Consider the following 18,981-nt stretch of genomic DNA (forward strand, 5'->3'; position numbering starts at 1 on the left):
ACATACACTGTTAATGGAAGATAGCTCTTCCATTTTGATAGCTCTTCAGCTAGTGAGACATTTTAAAATATGTCAAGACTGGTCTCTATTTGTAATTATCCCCAGAACTAACAGTATGTTTGCATGGACATACCTGAGTAATTTTTGAAAGATGGATGTTTATTATAAGGGACTACTTTTACACATTCTTGTTTTTACAGTTGTAATTCCAACTGTCTTAACAAAGGATATAGATTAGAGTGAACTGGTTGGTTCCACAGCCGACCTGCTAGTCACCAACTGACTTGTATCTGACTTGTATGTTTACCTTATTAGCTGTGTGTTTCAAAATTACCTTTTGTACCAGTGGCAGACAGACATCGTTAAATAATTCAAATGTATTAACTAATGGAACGAACGTGTAAAGATACTTACAAGAAAAGCAGAAATATTGAAGAGAATGAGTTTGAAAGTTATTGAGAAGTCCAGGAAAATTATAGACTTATAGACTTCTCTTTCAAAGTTCAGAATCCTGAATTTAAGTTCCTTCCCTTGTATGGCTAAGTTTAGGCCCACTTTACTATTACAGAAATTAGGAAGTACAGATTATGCACTATGTGGTGTATGTAAGAAAAACTTTTTTATTTCTAAAATTTTTGCTTATGTGGTGCTGGGGAATCGAACCCAGGGCCTCATGCATGCAAGGCAAGCGCTCTACCACTGAGCCACCTTCCCAGCCCCAAGAAAAATTTTTTTGAGATCCATACTTAAATAAAAAATTTGGCAAGTGTAATTCTACAACTTTTTTTTTCAACTACCTTTTTTAAAGATTAATGCAGGGGCTGGGAAGGTGGCTCAGTGGTCGAGAGCTTGCCTCCCATGCATGAGGCCTGGGTTGGTCCGATTCTTCAGCACCACATAAACAGAAAAGGCCAGAAGTGGCGCTGTGCTGCAAGTGGTAGGGTGCTAGCCTTGCCTTGAGCTGAAGAGCTAAGGAGAGCGCTCAGGCCCAGAGTTCAAGCCCCATGACTCAAAAAAAAAAAAAAAAAAAAAAAAAGCAAACCAAGATTTGCTATATATTTGAAAAATATCCTAAGAATATTTTTGTTCTTTTATAATTTTCTAACAAATGTAAATGATGATGAAAAGTAATTGATGCTCATCACCAAGATTTATCATTTGCCTTATCATTTAAACATTTTTCGTATATATAGATCTATATCTATACCTATAGATATATAGAGACTGCAGTGTGCATAACTGACATTAACAGTCACAGGCACACGTGTTTTCTCCCCCCATCTTTCCCCTCCAGCCTCTCCCTCATTTTTTTAGGGGGTGGAGGGTTTGGTCGTGGGGCCTGAGCTACCACTTGAGCCACAGCACCACTTCCGGTTTTTTTTTCTGCTTATGTGGTGCTGAGGAATCGAACCCAGGGCCTCATGCATGCAAGGCAAGCACTCTACCACTGAGCCACCTTCCCAGCCCTCTCCCTCCTTTTTTTACGGTTGTCTCTACTCACACAAGGATATGGACAAAGCCCAGCATACAGTATTGGGCAGCCTCTGATTCTGCATCGGTACGCAGACAGAAGGACCACCTTCTGACGTTAGCTGACCGTTCCTCGATTCCCAGTGTTAGATCTAGACTGTCGATGAGCCGCGGCTGCTACGTGCCCCTCTTCCGAACACCGCCCCCCTCCCTTAGCACGTGCCCCTGGGCGAGGGCCGGCCGGGGCCGGGTCTGGGCCGTGGGAACGGCCCCCACGCCCGGCGGGCGGTGCCGCGGCCCGGCGCTTGACGACCCCTTTTGCGGCAGTTGCGGTGAGTGCCGTAAAGCGGGGCTGCCGCCGCTGCGGAGTGAGGTAAGGTGCGGGCGCGCGGCCGGGTGCGGCCGGGGATTCGAGCCGGCGTCTCGATAGCCCGGGTGCGCTCCCCGGGCGACTTCCTGGCTTGGGGGCACCGGCCTTCCCCTCCGCGGGGAGGAGGCCGAGCTCGGCCTCCGGCTGACCGGGCTGGGAACGGCTCCGCCCGCCCCGCCCCCAGCATCCCGGGGCGGGCCTCTCTTCCTGCCCGTCCCCGCCCCGCTCGCGCGTGTCCGCGGGCCGCGACCCACGTGGGGCGCCGGGACCGCAGCGCCGAGCCGGGCCGGAGGGCCGGGCCGCAGAGCAGGGCAGGGCCGGCCGCCGGCGGGAGCCGAGTCCCGGAGCCACCTCGGAGAGGCTTCCAGCAGGTTCCACCTGAAAAGCAAAACTGACATTGATGGAATTTGGTCCCTGTCTTCCTGTTTTGTTTTTGTTGCGAAGGTGATGTACAGACGGGTTGCAGTTACGTCTTTCTGCTCAGTGCCCCCTCCCCCTCCCCGCCCCTCTCCCCCTCCCCGCCCCTCTCCCCCTCCCCGCCCCCCCTCCCCCTCCCCACCCCTGCCCTCCCTCTCCTCCTTCCCGCCCCCGTCGATTTCAGAGGCAAACAGGAAGATACCTCTGTGCTCCGGGTTTTATTTATTCTCCACATGCACCAGAATTTCCTCAGTTACACTCACTTTACCGAGCCTACCTCGGTTTGCGTGAGTGAATTCTATCCTGAAGACCTTTGTTTTGTAGACAGGCCGTGCCAAACACTACTTTTTAGCTGTACCTTTAGACTCCCATAAATGAGTTCGTGTTTTCCAGGAGTCATGTAACAGGTGTTATATTTTTTCCTCCTCTATTCCCCAGTGTCTATGTAAAAAGTGGGTTCTTGCCACATTGTTGTAAATGCATCAAATAAAGCATGAATTTGATTTTTTTAAAAAGAAAACTCAGTTTAAGAAATCATGAGTTAGACTCCTTCGGCTCACACCTGTAATCCTAGTTCTCAGGAAGCTGAGACCTGAGGATCACAGTTCAAAAGCCCACTCTCACAGGAAAATCTGTACACTCTTATCTACAATTAACTAGTAAAAAGATGGAAGTGTGGCTGTGACTCAAGTGGTAGGCACTAACCTTGAGTGGAAAAACTCAATATCCTCCCGAGTTTAAGCTTCAATACTGGAATGGGTGCACAGGCGCCGCCCCCCAACTCCTCCCTACCCAACGGACAGACTTTTGAAAGTAAAAATGAAGGGGAAGGAGACTGTGGAATTGTAGTTCTAGAAACAAGTTCTAGAAACAGAGGCTTCACCGTTAGAAAAGCAGTCAAACATAACTAGGAAACTTTGCTCGCAAGCAAGAAATCTTTATTCTCCAGTTTGAAAGAACACACAAAGACTAAGGAAGAAACTAATATGCAGTGATTGATAACATTACATAATGTAATTTAACAACTGAATTTCCAAAGGAAAGGAATGTATGTATGTTCAGCTGCTGGTACCTTAAAGTCATCCATCAGTGGGGAATCAGCTATAGTATCAAGGGATACTTATCATTACAAACCTATAAGTTGTTAGGGGAAATAAACTGTGACCTCGGAATCAAACTGTCAGTAAACAACTTTTTGAATAATGCAGAAACTCAAGGTAAGTTCTTTTTGATAAACTGCAGTAAGATGAAAATCAGTCTTCCAAAAATGAGACGAGATTAGCGATAGAATTTGTAGGGAACATAACAAAGTACCAGATTCATAGTTATGGGGTAGAATAGATAAAAGTAGAAATAACTAGAAAAATAACTAAAAGGGGAGGGAAGGCAAAAGGTGTTATAAGTTTGCTGGTATTTTTGGGGGGGGGGGTCCAGTTGTGGGGCCTGAACTCTGAGCCTGGGCACTGTCCCTCAGCTCTTCAGCTCAAGGCTAGCGCTCTACCACTTGAGCCATTGTGCCACTTCCAGCTTTTTTCTTTTTGCTTATGTGGTGCTGGGGAATCGAACCCAGGGCCTCATGCATGCAAGGCAAGCGCTCTACCACTGAGCCACCTTCCCAGCCCCAGTTTGCTGGTATTTTATAGCTAGAGAACAAAAGATACTCAAAGCTTGGACATGAAATAGTAAAGGTTCTAGTACAAAGATAGAAAGGTAGATCCTAGAAGACTTAATATATTTAACCAAAATCAAATACTAGAGAAAAGAAGTATACCTATATTGTTTCTTATTCTCAACAAATAATCAGATAGGACCTAAGATTAAAAAAACAATGTTTATCATGGCATTCTTTACACTTGAACATATATAAGGGTATTTATAAAAACTGACCAGTATTTAGTTATCACACCCACACCTCAAAAAACAAAGAGCTGTCATGTTTCTAGACCAAAAACTTGTGAAGTTTCTTTTGTGGAAATTGTTCTCAGCATAGTCAGAAGGAGTGTCACCTATGAACTTGTCAGACAGGCACCTTCAGAGGTTCCCCCCACCAACTGTGCTGAATCAAACTTTGGAGAAAATCATCCCTCAATCTTCATAGGAATATTCTGAGAAACGTTAGATCACTTTTTATTTGCGCTATTGTACATTAGAATTTAAGAAGGCTTTTTTCTTCCTTTCCAGAAGTACCTGTGTTCACAGAAAACATTTTTTTTTAATCCAAAAAGATGAAAACAACCAGGTTTCTTTTAGAAGATAACCAAGTCAACACCCCATGAGTAGAATCAACAAGAACGTGATTTTGGCCCTGTTAACACTGACAAGTTCTGCATTTCTGTTGTTTCAGTTGTACTACTACAAGCACTATTTGTCAGCAAAGGTAATTTTCCTTATTATGAGACTTCATTTAGTTATTTTCTTAGCATATTTCTCCTTTGCCAACCCGGGGCAGGAAAGTTAGTGAAACTCTTGCCTCCAATTAACCACTAAAATGCTGATGTGGCTCTGGCTCAAGTGGTAGAACACTAGCCTTGAGCAAAACAGTTCAGGGACAGTGTCCATGCCCCAAGTTCAAGCCCTACCAGTAGTGCAAAACAAAACTTGTTAGCATTTGAAATTATAGTACACATTGGGAAAAGTACAGGTACAGGTAGTACAAATACTAATGCCTGTTTTTCACAATTATGCTGTAGTTCATATGTGGACACGTTTAACACTGTACCTAACACTTGGGAGCCGCTCAATAGATATTATTTTACTTTCTTACCATTTAGCCAAGATCTGTAAACACTAATTCAGAATGTGAAAATAAATGTAGGTTAGAAATACAGAACTAAATGGACAAACTTAATTTCAGAGAGAGAAAGGAGAGTTTGCCATTCATTGGTGTACATTAATAGATAGAGAGATATTGACTATATGAATATTACTGTTTAATAAGTAACTTACTGCTTTCCATCATTGTTTTACATCTTGGGTTGCTGTATTTTGTATTATTATTTTGTATTACAAAAATTTTAGAGTTATTATCTGTGTGCAAATAAGAATTTAAACAATGTTTTTTAGTGACTATGAGCTAATTTTATAATTTTCCTTTCATATTCACCCTAAATACTGTGTTGCATGCTATGCTTTGAATTTACTAAAAAAAAATTTTAATCTTCATAGAATGGAGCTGGTTTATCAAAATCCAAAGGAAGCAGAATTGGATTTGATAGCACACAGTGGGTATGTGCAATAAACAAGAAATTTCAATTTATAATGTGCGTTTTTATGTTTGTATGATCTTATATGTTTATATGCTTTTAAGTATTTGTGGAATGAAGGCAATGGCAATGGCTGTATTGGAGATGAGGTAAATAGAGCAGAGGAGGAGGAAGGTCCATAGGTTCAGTGTCTCATTTAGTACGTATAATAACCTTAGAAGTCACTATATATTGTTATTCTCAACTTGCTTAGCAGAATTAAAGATAGTTAGCTAGTAAGTAACTGAGCCCAGATTCTGACAATCTATTTCTGGAACTCTTATTCACTGAGCTATGATGTTTTCCAAATGAATAAATCTGAATCGAAATGGAACTGAATATAAGAGAAAATCAGCAATCAGGGGGGGAAAAATATATATATATATATATATATATATATATATATATATATATATATTTACCATAGTATCTTTATAACCATTAATATAACATATATATTGTATCCTTATTTTGTTTCACAAATATCAAAGCCTGCACATTTATAAAATATATTACTTTTTTTTTGCCAGTCATGGGGCTTGAACTGGGTCTGCGCCCTGTCCCTGAGCTCTTCAGCTCAAGGCTAGTTCTACCACTTGAGCCATAGGGCCACTTTGGATTTTCTGGTGGTTAATTGGAGATAAGAGTTTCAGGGACTTTCCTGCCTGGGCTGGCTTTGAATAGTGATTCTCAGATCTTAGCCTCCTGAGTAGCTAGGATTACAGGCGTGAGCCACCAGCACCTAGCTATATTACCTTTTTATAACTAAATTTAGAATGAGTTACTAAATAAAAATTACATTTATTCTGTTAGTATGTATTAAAGAAAATGACTAGTTATTTCTTATGAATACATTTTAATTTTTGGCTACTTTATAACCAGAAATGTAGAAAGCTTTAGATTACCATTTTTAGGTCACCAAGGAGTGGTTACTTTTTGGGGGGGTTTTGTTTTGTTTTTTATTGGTTGTGGGGCTTGAACTCTGGGCCTGGGTGCCGTCCCTCACCTCTTCAGCTCAAAGCTAGCACTCTACCACTTGAGCCACAACACCACTTCCAGTTTTCTGAGTGGTTTATTGGAAATAAGAATCGAGTCTCCTAAACTTTTCCTGCCTGGGCTGGCTTTGAACTTCTTGGAATGGTTATTCTAAACCTTTGTTTATACCAGTTGGATTTAAAAACAAAGTTTTTGTGGATGTAGTTTACATGCTTCTAATCCCAGACATTCAGGAAGCAGAGATCAAGAAGACTGCAGTTTAAGACCAGTGTGGGCAAAAAGTTAGACTGCTTCTCAACCAACAAGTGGGATATGGAATGCATGTTTTTCTGTGATTGAGGCTATTTTGTTGTATCTCATCTGATTTAAGCTTTTTAAAACATATTTTGAGTCACTGTACTTAGGCTGTCTCGAACTTGAGTGTGGCCTTTTTTTTTTTTAACCAATTCTATTTCTTTAATAGTATAGGATATTTCAATTTCCTGTCAACTTGTAGTTGTTTTTTTTTTTTTAATTGTGAAAATACTGTACAGAGGGGTTATAATTACATGGGCAAGATAATGAGTACATTTCTTATCAAAACTTGTAGTTTGGGTAAGTTCGATTTTTAAAGAAATACATCCATTTCATCTAAGTTGTTGAATTTGTTTTTTGGTGTGAGGCAATTCTAATCAGTATTAACATAGCTGTCTCTCCTACTAAGAGATAATAAACTGCATATTATTTAGGAATGATCAAACAATATAGTTTGGTCTAAATCTTTTGCCTAGAAAGTGTTAAGCAGCATTACGACTATGAAGAAAAGTAGCATATACATTTCAGTCTCGAAAGGTTGACATTACTGATTTTTTGAAAGTTGAGAAGTCTGACAGTTATTCATTCACTTTGTCTTGAAAACATTTAGCGAAAACCATCAGAATAATTGGTAAGCTGGAACATTTCATCTCAAATGCCATTTCTCAGTGAAGATTTTTTTTTTAGATATTAGTAGCTTATTGTAATATTACTTTTATTTTAGCATATTTCACACTTCTTGAAGGCAGGAACTATATTATTTGCTTTCTTCCTAATACAGAAGCAAGGTATCTATTATGTAAACTGTGTATAGGTTTATAAAGTTAATGAAAAAAAATTAACAAATGTAGTTGTATTGATTTATTGGCATTAAGTATGTTCTCTTCCTTTCAAACAGCGTGCAGTTAAAAAGTTTATTATGCTAACATCTAGCCAAAGTGTACCAGTGTTCCTTATTGATCCTTTGATTCTGGAACTAATTAATAAGAACTATAAACAAGTGAATAATACTTCTCTTGGCTCTGTTTCGGAATGCAAGTTCTTCTGTGTTGCAAGAGACTTCACTGCATTTGCATTGCAGTATCATCTATGGAAGAATGAGGTAGGTCTGTTGCTTCTAGATCATGGAATGTGTCTCCTACAAAGCAGTAGGAATTAAACCAGTTCAAAATGTAAAAATATTTCACTTTTTCAAAGTTTGTACCCATTCAGACTTGATGTGTGTTTGATTCTAGGAAGGCTGGTTTCGCATAGCTGAGAACATGGGGTTTCAGTGCATAAAGATTGAGAGCAAAGATCCCCGGCTAGATGGGATAGACTCGCTGTCTGGAACTGAAGTCCCCCTGCACTATGTCTGCAGGTTGTCCACTCATGCCATCCACTTGGTGGTCTTCCATGAGAGGAGTGGCAACTACCTCTGGCATGGCCATCTACGACTCAAGGGCCACATTGACAGGAAGTTTGTTCCTTTTCGAAAGCTACAGTTTGGCCGTTATCCTGGAGCTTTTGACAGGTAAATTTAGAGCCAAAAGGGGAAATGTGAAATGAATATTGTCCATTGTCCATAAATTCTTAAGATTCTTTTACTTTTTTTTTTCTGTCTGTTGTGGGGCCTGAACTCTGGGCTTGGGCGCTGTCCCTGAGCTCTTCAGTTCAAGGCTAGCTCTCTACCACTTAAGCCACAGTGCCACTTCCAGCTTTTTCTGCTTCTGTGGTGCTGAGGAATTGAACCCAGGGCCTCATGCATGCAAGGCAAGCACTCTACCACTGAGCCATCTTCCCAGCCCCAATTTTTTTACATTTTTAAGTGAATATGTGAATGTTAATAGTATTGTTTTTCATAATGCTTCCAAATTAAGAGCAGTCCATATATTCTTCAAAAATAAAATGGCATATATGTATATCTTCATATATATGGTCTCTCTCTATATCCTTTATGTCTTTTATATATATACATATATGTATGTATCTATATGTCATATAGAGAGAATATGCATGAACAGAAAATGTAATTGAGCACACACAAACACATTAATGCAATGCAATAATATGCAGCAGGAAAATGAATGAATTGCAGAAAGAATACAGAAGAGTAACAGACAAAGCAAAAAATAATTTAAAATATTATGATTATATGTATAAAAAGTTCAAATAAAAGTTAAATTATGTTTATAGATATACTGTGGAACAGTATAAAGTTAGAATAGAAAAATAAGTAAAAAACAAAAAAAGATGTTTATCTCTAAGAGGATGAGGGATGAGCTATATACACAGAGAACTGTGAAGAGGCTGACAAGATTCAATTTCTGTGATAGAGATATGGGTGTTTGTAACACAGTATTTTGTGCCTTTGTATTTTGTGCACTTACACAACACAGACATACACACAAAATGTTTGGCATTGTGACTCATGCTTGTTATCGCAATCAAGAGATTAAGGCAGGAGGATTATGAATTTAAGAGCCAGCCTGGACTATATAGCAAGTTCTAGGTCAGTCTGGGAAACAGTGAGATTCTGCCTCAGAAAAATGAAACACAAGAAGAAAAAGAAATTTAAATAGGTAAATAAACTATGTGTAAAACTATAACCTTAACTCTCAACATAATAAAAGTATTTCTTGCACAAAGCAATTATTTGAAGGAACTTTGTAAAATTAGCTACAACTTATATTAACAAGTGCAAGTTGAAAAAAAAATTGAAAATGGAGTCAGAACTTTCTAACCTAGTTGTACTTTTCTTCCCTTTTTGAAGCCATTTGTAATGGTGTTACATTCTACTTGAATTAGCACTGTCTGATGTAATGGTAGCAGCAAACATTTGACTCTTGCCTTACAGTTTACCATCCTTGTGTCCATATTGGCTATGGTTCTTGGCAACTTCTAGAGAGACCATGTCCATCTATTGTACTTTAGAACTACTGGAGTGTGCTTATTGTTGCCTTCCTATAGTACTTAAAAATTTAATATTTGAGAAACAATTTAAAAAGGTAGTCAGGCCAGGCTTACCACCATTACTGGCTTAACACCTCTAATCTTTCCTACTCTAGAGGCTGAGATTTGAGGATTATGGTTCCAAGCCAATCCCAGCAAGAATTCTGTGGGGTGCTTATCTCCAATTAACTACTATCCAAAACACACCAAAAAGCAACCAGAAGTGAAGGTAGGGCTCAATTGTTAGAGAAACAGCCTTGAGCTATAAAACTAAGAAACAAATAAGGTGCCAATGGCCCAGGCCTGTAATCCTAGCTATTTAGAAAACAGCTGAAGATCATGGTTCCAAGCCAGCCCGTAAGACTCTTATCTCCAGTTAACCACCACAAAGCTGAAAGTAGAGCTCTGGCTCAAATAAGAGAGCTCTTTTTTGTTGTTGTTGTTGTTTTGCTCCATCATGGGGCTTGAACTTGGGACCTGGGCACTGTCCCTGAGCTATTTTGCTCAAAGCTAGTGCTCTACCTCTTGAGTTACAGCTCCACTTCTGGTTTTCTGGTGGTTAATTTGGAGATAAAAGCCTCACAGAATTTCCTGCCCTAGCTGGCTTTGAACAACTATCCTCACATCTCAGTCTCCTGAGTAGCTAGCATTACAGGTGTGAGCCACCAGTGCCTGGCTAGAGGAAAAAAAACTACAGGACAGCAAAAGACCCTGAGTTCAAGCCCTAGTAAATACTGGCAAAATCATCAGTCCATCAATCAGTAAAGCATTGAAAACTAGAATGGTCTATGTTTTTTGTATATATGAAGTCACACCTTTTCTAAACCAAACCCAGTTTTCAGGAATATAAATGATCAGAAAAGAACTGGTGGGGCTGTGGAAAAATAATGTGTTGTTAATAATGGTCCCTTTTATTATTTTAGTTAAAATCTTAAGCACTGTTCTATTTTTACCACTTTTATGCATATTTTTCTTATTCTGTTTCAAATAAGTTTTTTTTCAGAAGGACATCCATTTTAAAGCCCTATCCATTTATTTCAAAGTTTAATAATTCAATTCGAAATGGTTAGTCAACAAATGCTTTTTAAGGATAATGTTTGCCATTAGATAGATAAAAGCTATATCTGCAATTTATGATTTTATATAAAGAAGTCTAAAAAATTGTCAATATTTATACAATAGATTCTAAGCATTTTGCTTGCTAATGAGACTCTTGGGCTATTGTAATTTATTCAGTGTTTCTTAAGTGTTAAAAGTATTTGCTTCTCCAGAAATGAGCATTTAAAATTAAGTCATTTAACTGTCCCTTCTGCTTAAAATACTGAATGTATATGAGCAAGTATAAAAATACTTTAAAACAAGTAACCAACTTCTTGAAATGTTCTCTGTTTGATGTCAGATTTTCAAGGTCTTGTTGAAATTACTAATTGAAAGACAATTGAAGAAAATATATTTGATATTGAGCTATTTTGTTAAAGTTTACTTATTTGAACAGGCTGCTGTTTTTCTGGATTAAGTCCTGTAACAAATCTTAACCTTTGCTTTCAGGCCAGAGTTACAGCAAGTTACTATTGATGGACTGGAAGTTCTCATTCCAAAAGATGTAGGACACTTTCTAGAAGAAATACCACACTCGAGGTTTATTGAGTGTAGGTATAAAGAAGCTCGAGCATTCTTTCAGGTTAGAGACAACCAGATCATATACTTTTTAAATGAAAGAGAATGTTATGCAATATTTGAGGAGATAGATGGGAGAATGAAGGAGTGTAAAGCTAGCCAGCACAAAAGTTAGCAATACCTCCATCTCAACCAACAACTCAGACTATTTGGCTCATACCTGTATGACCCCAGCTATGCAGGATGCTCTTAGTAGGTCCAATCTGGCTCCAGAACAAAATAATGAGACTCTTATCTAAAAATTAATGTAAAAACAAAACAGCCTGAAGGTGTGGTACAAGTGGCAGAGTGCATGCTGGGTGCAAGGTCCTAAATTCAAGCCCAGTCTACCCAGTGCAATGGTACATGCCTATAATCTCAGAATTTGGGAGACTAAGGCTGGAAAATTGAACTCCAGGCCAGCCTGGGCTACATAGCAAGACATAATCTCAAAAAACTAAAACTAAAAATCAACTATTTTCTTCCCTAATTGAATATATTGGTATTATTTTTTAATAGAGTTTGATAATGTAAGCAGTTGTCTCTGCCTTCAGTTATGATAGCTTGTAATCTTTATAAAGTAAACTGAATTCTGTCTTTAAAGCAATCTAAGTAGAATAAAGTCCGTGTAGAAAATGAGCCATGTAGAATTTGGAAACACTTAGGAAAAAATGCTCAAAGGTTTGGTACCGAATTTGAATTTTTGCATTTGTGAAAGTTTTTGAAGACTAATGTTATACAAAGACAAAGTGCTTTTTGAACTTTATTTTGCTATTCTAGCTTTCAATTCAATGAACATTTATTGAATGACTTTTCTAGGCTTCTGACCATTGAGCGCTTGTCTTGTTATGTAATAATGATTTTGAAGGGCATGAAAATTCAACTTTAAAATGACAAGGAAACAGATGCAATGAAAACAAATAGACAGTGAGGTTTTGGTACCCTAATCTCAGTTGCTCTTTATTATCTGTGGTTCTCTGCCATAAAAACTTCACATATGAGGACAGGAACGGAATTCGAAAATAAAGTACCAGCTTTATTACTTACACCAAGTGCCCAAGACTCACATTTTACTGACAACCAAGACCTAATCCAAGTGTGCCTTCTTGGCCCTATTTCTTCAGACTTGTGATTGGAGTACTGTAAAGTCTGCTGAATCCCATGGATGAGGAACTGGAAGATAGAGTGTGTGGATAGGCTTACTCTAGTAGGCAGTGCTGCCTGCTCTTTCCTCACCACACTGTAGCAGGAACAAGAGGAGGCGTTTGGTGCTTAAATTAACCCCTCACTCTTACTGCCTGAAGGGCTCTGCTCTGCTTGCTGCCTCTGTCATAATAGTTATGGCCAGTTGTGGATGACAGGCATCGTATTTTATGTTACCTCTGTTACACCATTCTGTCACTCTAACTGGTACAAAGAAAAGATCTCATAAATATGGGTAAATTCATTAAGAATTAGGTATTCAAAATCAAATGATTTCTAGAACTACTGTAGCCTAGCAAGGTTGGGGCTATTCAACAAGCATTTCCCCAGATTCATTTGTTGTTCTTATTGTAAAAAGGAATTATTCATGGAAAATGCTTCAAAATGAACATGTATATATTTAAATTCTATTTTTATTATCTTTGAGTAGTTGTACAAAAGGTTTACCATTCAACATCTCATTTTATGAACAGAATGTATCTTGATCAATATTACCACTTAAGAATATATTAATATTAAGGACAAGCACTTAATCAGTGTTTGAGTAAAGAATATGCACGAAACATGTTCAGAGTGCTAATCCATTTATAGCCTCATAGTTTGGGTGCAAAAAGCAGCAGAAATAACAAGACTGTATTGTTCTGTGGAGATTGATATTCACAACATGATCAGGTAGAATTCTATAATCATCCATCTTGTTTTTATGTATCTTTCACTGGCATTGAGCCAGGCATGGGATTCCTAATTTGTTTTTCTCTATTTCTAGTATATTGGTATTACTAGCATCAAATGAGTAATACAGGTGATAATGCTTTTTTGTCCTTACTATCTTAATGTTTAATTCTTTATCATTTCATATGTTGGAACTATTTGATCAAAAATGCTCAATGGCTCATGCCTGCAATCCTAGCTACTCAGGAGGCTGAGATCTGAGGATCGAGGTTCAAAGCCAGCTGGAGAGTCCCTGAGACTCTTGTCTCCTATAAACCACCAGAAAACCAGAAGTGGCACTGTGGCTCAAGTGAAGAGCTGAGGGACAGCGCCCAGGCCCAGAGTTCAAGCCCCACAACCATCAAAAAAAAAAAAAAAAAGCTAGGAAGGCTGGGCAACGGTGGTGGAAACTCTGTGAGAATCTTACCTCTAGTTAATCACTCAAAATCAGGAAATGAACAGGACCCAGGCCCTGAGTTCAAGTCCCAAGATTGGTAGGCCCCTCGCCCCCCCCCCCCAAAAAAAAAACAGGTGGGAAGGCCTGTTTTCAAATTAAACTGAATATACATGTATTTGAACACTTGATGGCGCCAAAACATTTTAAATACAATCCCTAGTGTAATGCAATGCACTAATAAGCATGATAAAAGTGTTCTGTGTTTTTTCTTGTTTGTTTTTAATGAGAGTGAGTTTTCTGAGATAGGAACTGAATATGCAGCTCTTTCTGGCCTGCAAGTCACTGTATAGGCAGGTTGGCCTTGAGATCATGATGCTCTTGCGGCAGCTTGCAGAGTGCTGGAATTAACACCTAACAATAAAAAACAATTTCAGACTTAAGTCCTAAGTATAATACAAATGCATTTTTCCCCCAGAATCACTTGGGAGTAGGCTGTATAGCAGATATCCTACAGCCTCAAATAATTCAGTTTTTTGGGGGGGGAGGGGGTCCAGTTGTGGGGCCTGAACTCTGGGCCTGGGCACTGTCCCTCAGCTCTTAAGCTCAAGGCCAGCATTCTACCACTTGAGCCACAGCTCCACTTCTGGCTTTTTCTGCTTATGTGGTACTGAGGAATTGAACCCAGGGCCTCATGCATGCAAGGCAAGCGCTCTACCACTGAGCCACCTTTCCAGTCCCCTAATTCAGTATTTTCTAAAATCAAGAACATTCTCTTTCATGTCTTAATACAAAAATTAGGAAATTAATATAATTCATAGGAAATGAATACATTAATACAAAAAAAAGTATGGCTGAAGGTGTGGTTCCAGTGGAAAAGAACCAGCTAACCAAGTAAACCCAAGTGAGTATGAGGTCCTGCATATAAAATCTAGTACTGCCTAAGGATCAGGTATGAATTTATTTCTATATAAGTATTTTTTCATCATATTTTAGGAAATTCATGGTTCCTGCTTTATCTGATGGGTTGTAGTCTACTATTTTCCATATTTATTTTGATCTTCAGATTATTCCATATTAGTCAGTAGAAATCCCCTATTCAGAGTTTGGCCTTCCACATCAGGGCGGCTCTCATCCTGCTGCTTGGCTAGGCTGCCTATTCTAGACACCCCTTCCAAGTACATGCCTTCCTCATCTGCCCATGCTCTGACCTCATTTATCAGGTCACCTTACATGCCTTTCTTACAATGCACTACCTGACAGCTCTTACACTGACAGTTTAGGATGGAGGAAAAGAGGTGTATTCTGACTTTCTATTTGCTTTTACATTACACCTTTGGTACTGCTTCTCAGGACACCACCACTGAGGAAAAACTGAATGTTCCAATTCATAGAGTTCAGTACTAGCTAGGTAATACACAGGTGGGAATTTAAATTTTGTTTTTGAAATTTCTTTTTTAAATAATGATTTATTTATTTTGTCTGCACTTGGTCAGAACTGTTTATAATCCGCAACCAAGAAGTTCAAAACCAGAAGACTACACATTTTTTCTGAATTTTTGTTTCAGAAAAAAAAATTCACAAAAATAAATGAGCTTCAGTTCATTGAATTCCAGTGAAAAGCCAGAAGAAAATATGGAAACATCTGGACACTTGGTGAAGGACTCTCTAGACATCTACATTCTTGTTTTCCTTCCCCTAATTCATTCTCTGAAGCCTTGGGAAAATTTTGAGCTTTAGTTTTCTTATCTTACAAAGAGTAGGTACCTTTTATGTTGGAAGACACTGTGTGATTTAGGAACTAGAATTCTTGTCTCATAGATAGTAAAGCATCACTGAAGAATTTTATTCAGTCTTTCTCAGTTTCAGAATAAAAATGAAAACAAAAGTAAGATGACTGGGAAATAATATTTGTATGAAACATTATACTTGGCAAGGCTTAACTCTTGTAGTCCAGCAAAGAGTTGTTATTCTAAATTTACAGATGAGACGATGTAGATCTGCAAGAGATATGTTCTTTCATTCACTTATACATTTAACAAATATTGAAGTACCGTTCCAGGCACTAGAGCCGTCTGATAAGTAAAGCTAGGTCACTTGTTTCATAGAGCTTAAGTAGTGGTATGTACCTAGGATGATGACTCAATCTAAATTTGAACATAGGTAATCGAAATCAAAACCCCAGCTTTTTTTTTTTTTACTGTACTACACAGTCTGTAAAGACTAATAGCATCAGTGTGTGATGAAAAGATTTGTTTAATTTCAGCCATGCTTATAGTTCTGTAATTAGCCTTCTTTTCCTGTAACTGCCCAACCTGCTAAACCGTAATATGGAAGAGGAGGTTTATAAAAGTTTAAGTTTCTTTTGTCAGGAATCCTGTCATATTCCTTTTTTTTCAACTAATCTTTCCCAGAATCTATTTTTTAAAGAGTGTGTGTGTGTGTGTGTGTGTGTGTGTGTGTGTGTGTGTATGCAAGCAGTGTGCCCACATGCATGCTTGTGTGCCAACTGGGGCCTGAATTCAGGGCTTCACAGTCTTCTTTAGCTTTTTCACTCCTAGCTGATGCCCTACTACTTGAGCCACTCTTCCACTTCTCTTTACTGGTGAATTGGAGAGAAAAGTGTCTTATGAATTTGTCTGCCTGTGCTGGCTCTGAAACATATTCTCAGATCTTAGTGGGTAGGATTGTAGTTATGAGTTGCTGTTGTCCACCTCCTAAAAATCTACTTTTATTTTAATGTGACTGACAAGCAGAAAAAAAAGATATGTGGCAGTTTTTTTTCAAGTTAATTAAGATGTCACATGAATATGTCTAGTAGTTAAGAAATTGCTATAATAGCTTACTGTTTATTAAATCTGCAGCAGTACCTTGATGATAACACTGTGGAAGCCATGTCCTTTCGGAAGAGTGCAAAGGAGTTACTTCAGCTAGCAGCCAAAACATTAAAGAAATTGGGAGTTCCATTTTGGCTGAGCAGTGGAACTTGTCTAGGTAAAATTCTTAGTGCTTTACATTGGCTTGTCATTTCATCCTTTTCAGCTTTAGGAATGAATGATTGCAGTAACAAAACATTAATGATATTAGAAGCATAAGTTCTATATATAAAATAAACATTTGTAAATGAAGCAAGAATGTATTGATTTCTTCAGAGAAATGAACTGCATACATATAAAGTAGACTCTTAGAATGGTGATGTTTGTGATTACCCAAAGCTACAAATAATGTGTATAAAACAGAACATCAACTAATTCTCAGGTAATCTTTAAATGATCATTTTACTATTTCCATTATTACCTTTTTAAAAGTTGTATTTTTTTACATTTTTATACATTTCTAACGGGCTTCATCATAACTCTGTTTCACTTACACACTACACAACCAACTTGTGCTACACCAAAAAATCTGAAAGGAAGACTCAAAGATGAATCATGGGGGCTTCCACAAATTTATTCCAGTTCACTGATAGTATTACTCACTGGGCATCAGTGTTCACCTGAGATGGGAAAGAAAAACATTTTGATAGTCCTTAAGCAAGTAGCTTGGAGAATATGAGAAGGATTTATGGACCTCCATCCATTGTTCATTAACTAGATGAAACTTACTTGGAATTTAGAATTATTTAGAATCTTAAATTTAGTTCTGTTTCATTTTGTTCCCTCGATGATCATTGTAGTTTTTGCTGTTTCACTCTATTTATCCAATAGTAAGGTCAGCTTTTATAAAGAGTTACATCCTATAATTTATTGTCTAGTTCAGAATATTATTAAGAGTGAAAGAAAATGCTCTAAATAGTTGAGTTGGTACAGCAAGCATAAACTGGGACCTGTAGTTATCCCAGGTAGCAGGTTATGGACCATTATGTGATAATCTCTCTTGGTAAGCTCCACTACAGTAAGCCCCAAAAGGAACTTACCTTGCACACTTGTATATTATTTGCTTTAAGATTTAGCTGCTTTAGAGTCAGGGTTGTTTATAGTATATCATCAAAAAAATAATTTTCATGAATTGTTTTGAGTTTTTTAACCTCATGTTTTAGTTCATTTAAATATATTTATTAGATGTTACTGCATTAAATAAGGAGTCTTCCACTTTTAGTCATTTATAATTATTTTATAAAATTATTTTAGAACTCTAATAGTTCCTTATAGCAGTGCCTATTAGGATAATTTACTTCAATAATCCTTAGTAACATTAGGGTAAAAATTTCTTTAGAATGATTCTGTAGTACCTGATCAAAAGTAGATAAATAGTAAATCAAATCTCCTCTCCCCCACCTCCCCCCAATTTGGATACTGTCCCAGAGCTTTTGTGCTTAAGATAAATGCTCTCCCATTGAACCAGAGCTCCACATCTTGATTCTTGGTGGTTATATGGAAATGAGTCTCATGAACTTTTCCTGCCTAGGTTGGCTTTAAACTGCTGTCCTCAAATCTCAACCTCCTGAGTAGCTAGGATTACAGGCGTGAGCCACTGTCATCTGACTCAAATCTTTTTCATATAATCCATTGGATGTGAGCTGTTCAGATCTGTTAAGTTCTATCAATTATTGATTCAGAAAAGATATATTAAGTTACATAATTAAATATTTTAGCACATTTAACAAGTACCTTATTACTAAATGTTAATGATTAAACATTTGAAAAGCAACTTTTTAAAATGGATGACCCAGTTAATATTATTATTAAAGCAAATAATGTTTAAGAAATTAAAATGTATCATGAAAGTTTAAAGAAAGCAAAATGCTTAGCTCAGTAAAAAAAAAAAAAAAAAAAAGTCAGAAATCACTAACTGCTCCGGAGACTGAGATCTGAGGATTGCGGTTTGAAGCCAAGTCCAGGCAGTGAAGTCTGCTATGCTATCAATAGCTAAGATATAGAACCAACCCAGATGCTCCTCAGTAGATCAACAGATCAAGAAAATGTGGCGCATATATATATATATATATATATATATATATATATATATATATATATATATATACACATACATACACACAAACAGTGGAATTCTATGTCTCCATCAGAAAGAATGACACCGCCCTATTTGTTAGGAAATGGTAAGACTTAAGTGAAGTAAGCCAAACCCAAAAAAACATAGGTCCCATGGTTTCCCTTATTTCCAGTAGCTAGGATACATCTAGAATAATCTTACCAGACAAGCAGAAAAGGTCAAAAGCTATGTACATAAGACCACATAAGAGGATGCTAAGCAAAATGAACCCCAAGATATGGACACAAGAGGTCTTTTCTTTGTTGCTTTTGTTTTTAATAGTAGTATATGATTTTTTTTTGTTT

The 18,981-nt window shown here is 37.8% G+C and overlaps 1 protein-coding gene across 5 annotated transcripts in view; it reads left to right on the top strand.

Moving 5' to 3' along the window:
• The first annotated feature begins 1,758 nt into the window (after positions 1–1,758).
• Positions 1,759–18,981, top strand: part of Fktn (fukutin) — a 65,453-nt gene continuing 48,230 nt past the window's right edge. For 4 of the 5 annotated variants that reach the window (XM_070011129.1, XM_070011118.1, XM_070011124.1 and 1 more), the window contains exons 1-7: positions 2,060–2,284; positions 4,439–4,634; positions 5,423–5,482; positions 7,688–7,891; positions 8,025–8,302; positions 11,269–11,401; positions 16,549–16,678. In XM_070011129.1, coding sequence (XP_069867230.1) covers positions 4,530–4,634; positions 5,423–5,482; positions 7,688–7,891; positions 8,025–8,302; positions 11,269–11,401; positions 16,549–16,678 — 910 coding nt within the window. In that variant the 5' untranslated portion in view covers positions 2,060–2,284; positions 4,439–4,529. Of the gene's footprint in view, positions 1,844–2,059; positions 2,285–4,438; positions 4,635–5,422; positions 5,483–7,687; positions 7,892–8,024; positions 8,303–11,268; positions 11,402–16,548; positions 16,679–18,981 lie in introns of those variants that run through there. The other variant, XM_070011120.1, reaches the window with a different exon arrangement.

The sequence above is a fragment of the Dipodomys merriami genome, unplaced genomic scaffold, assembly GCF_024711535.1.
Source record: "Dipodomys merriami isolate MVZ:Mamm:240054 unplaced genomic scaffold, mDipMer1.0.p SCAF_11, whole genome shotgun sequence".
Taxonomy (NCBI): domain Eukaryota; kingdom Metazoa; phylum Chordata; class Mammalia; order Rodentia; family Heteromyidae; genus Dipodomys; species Dipodomys merriami.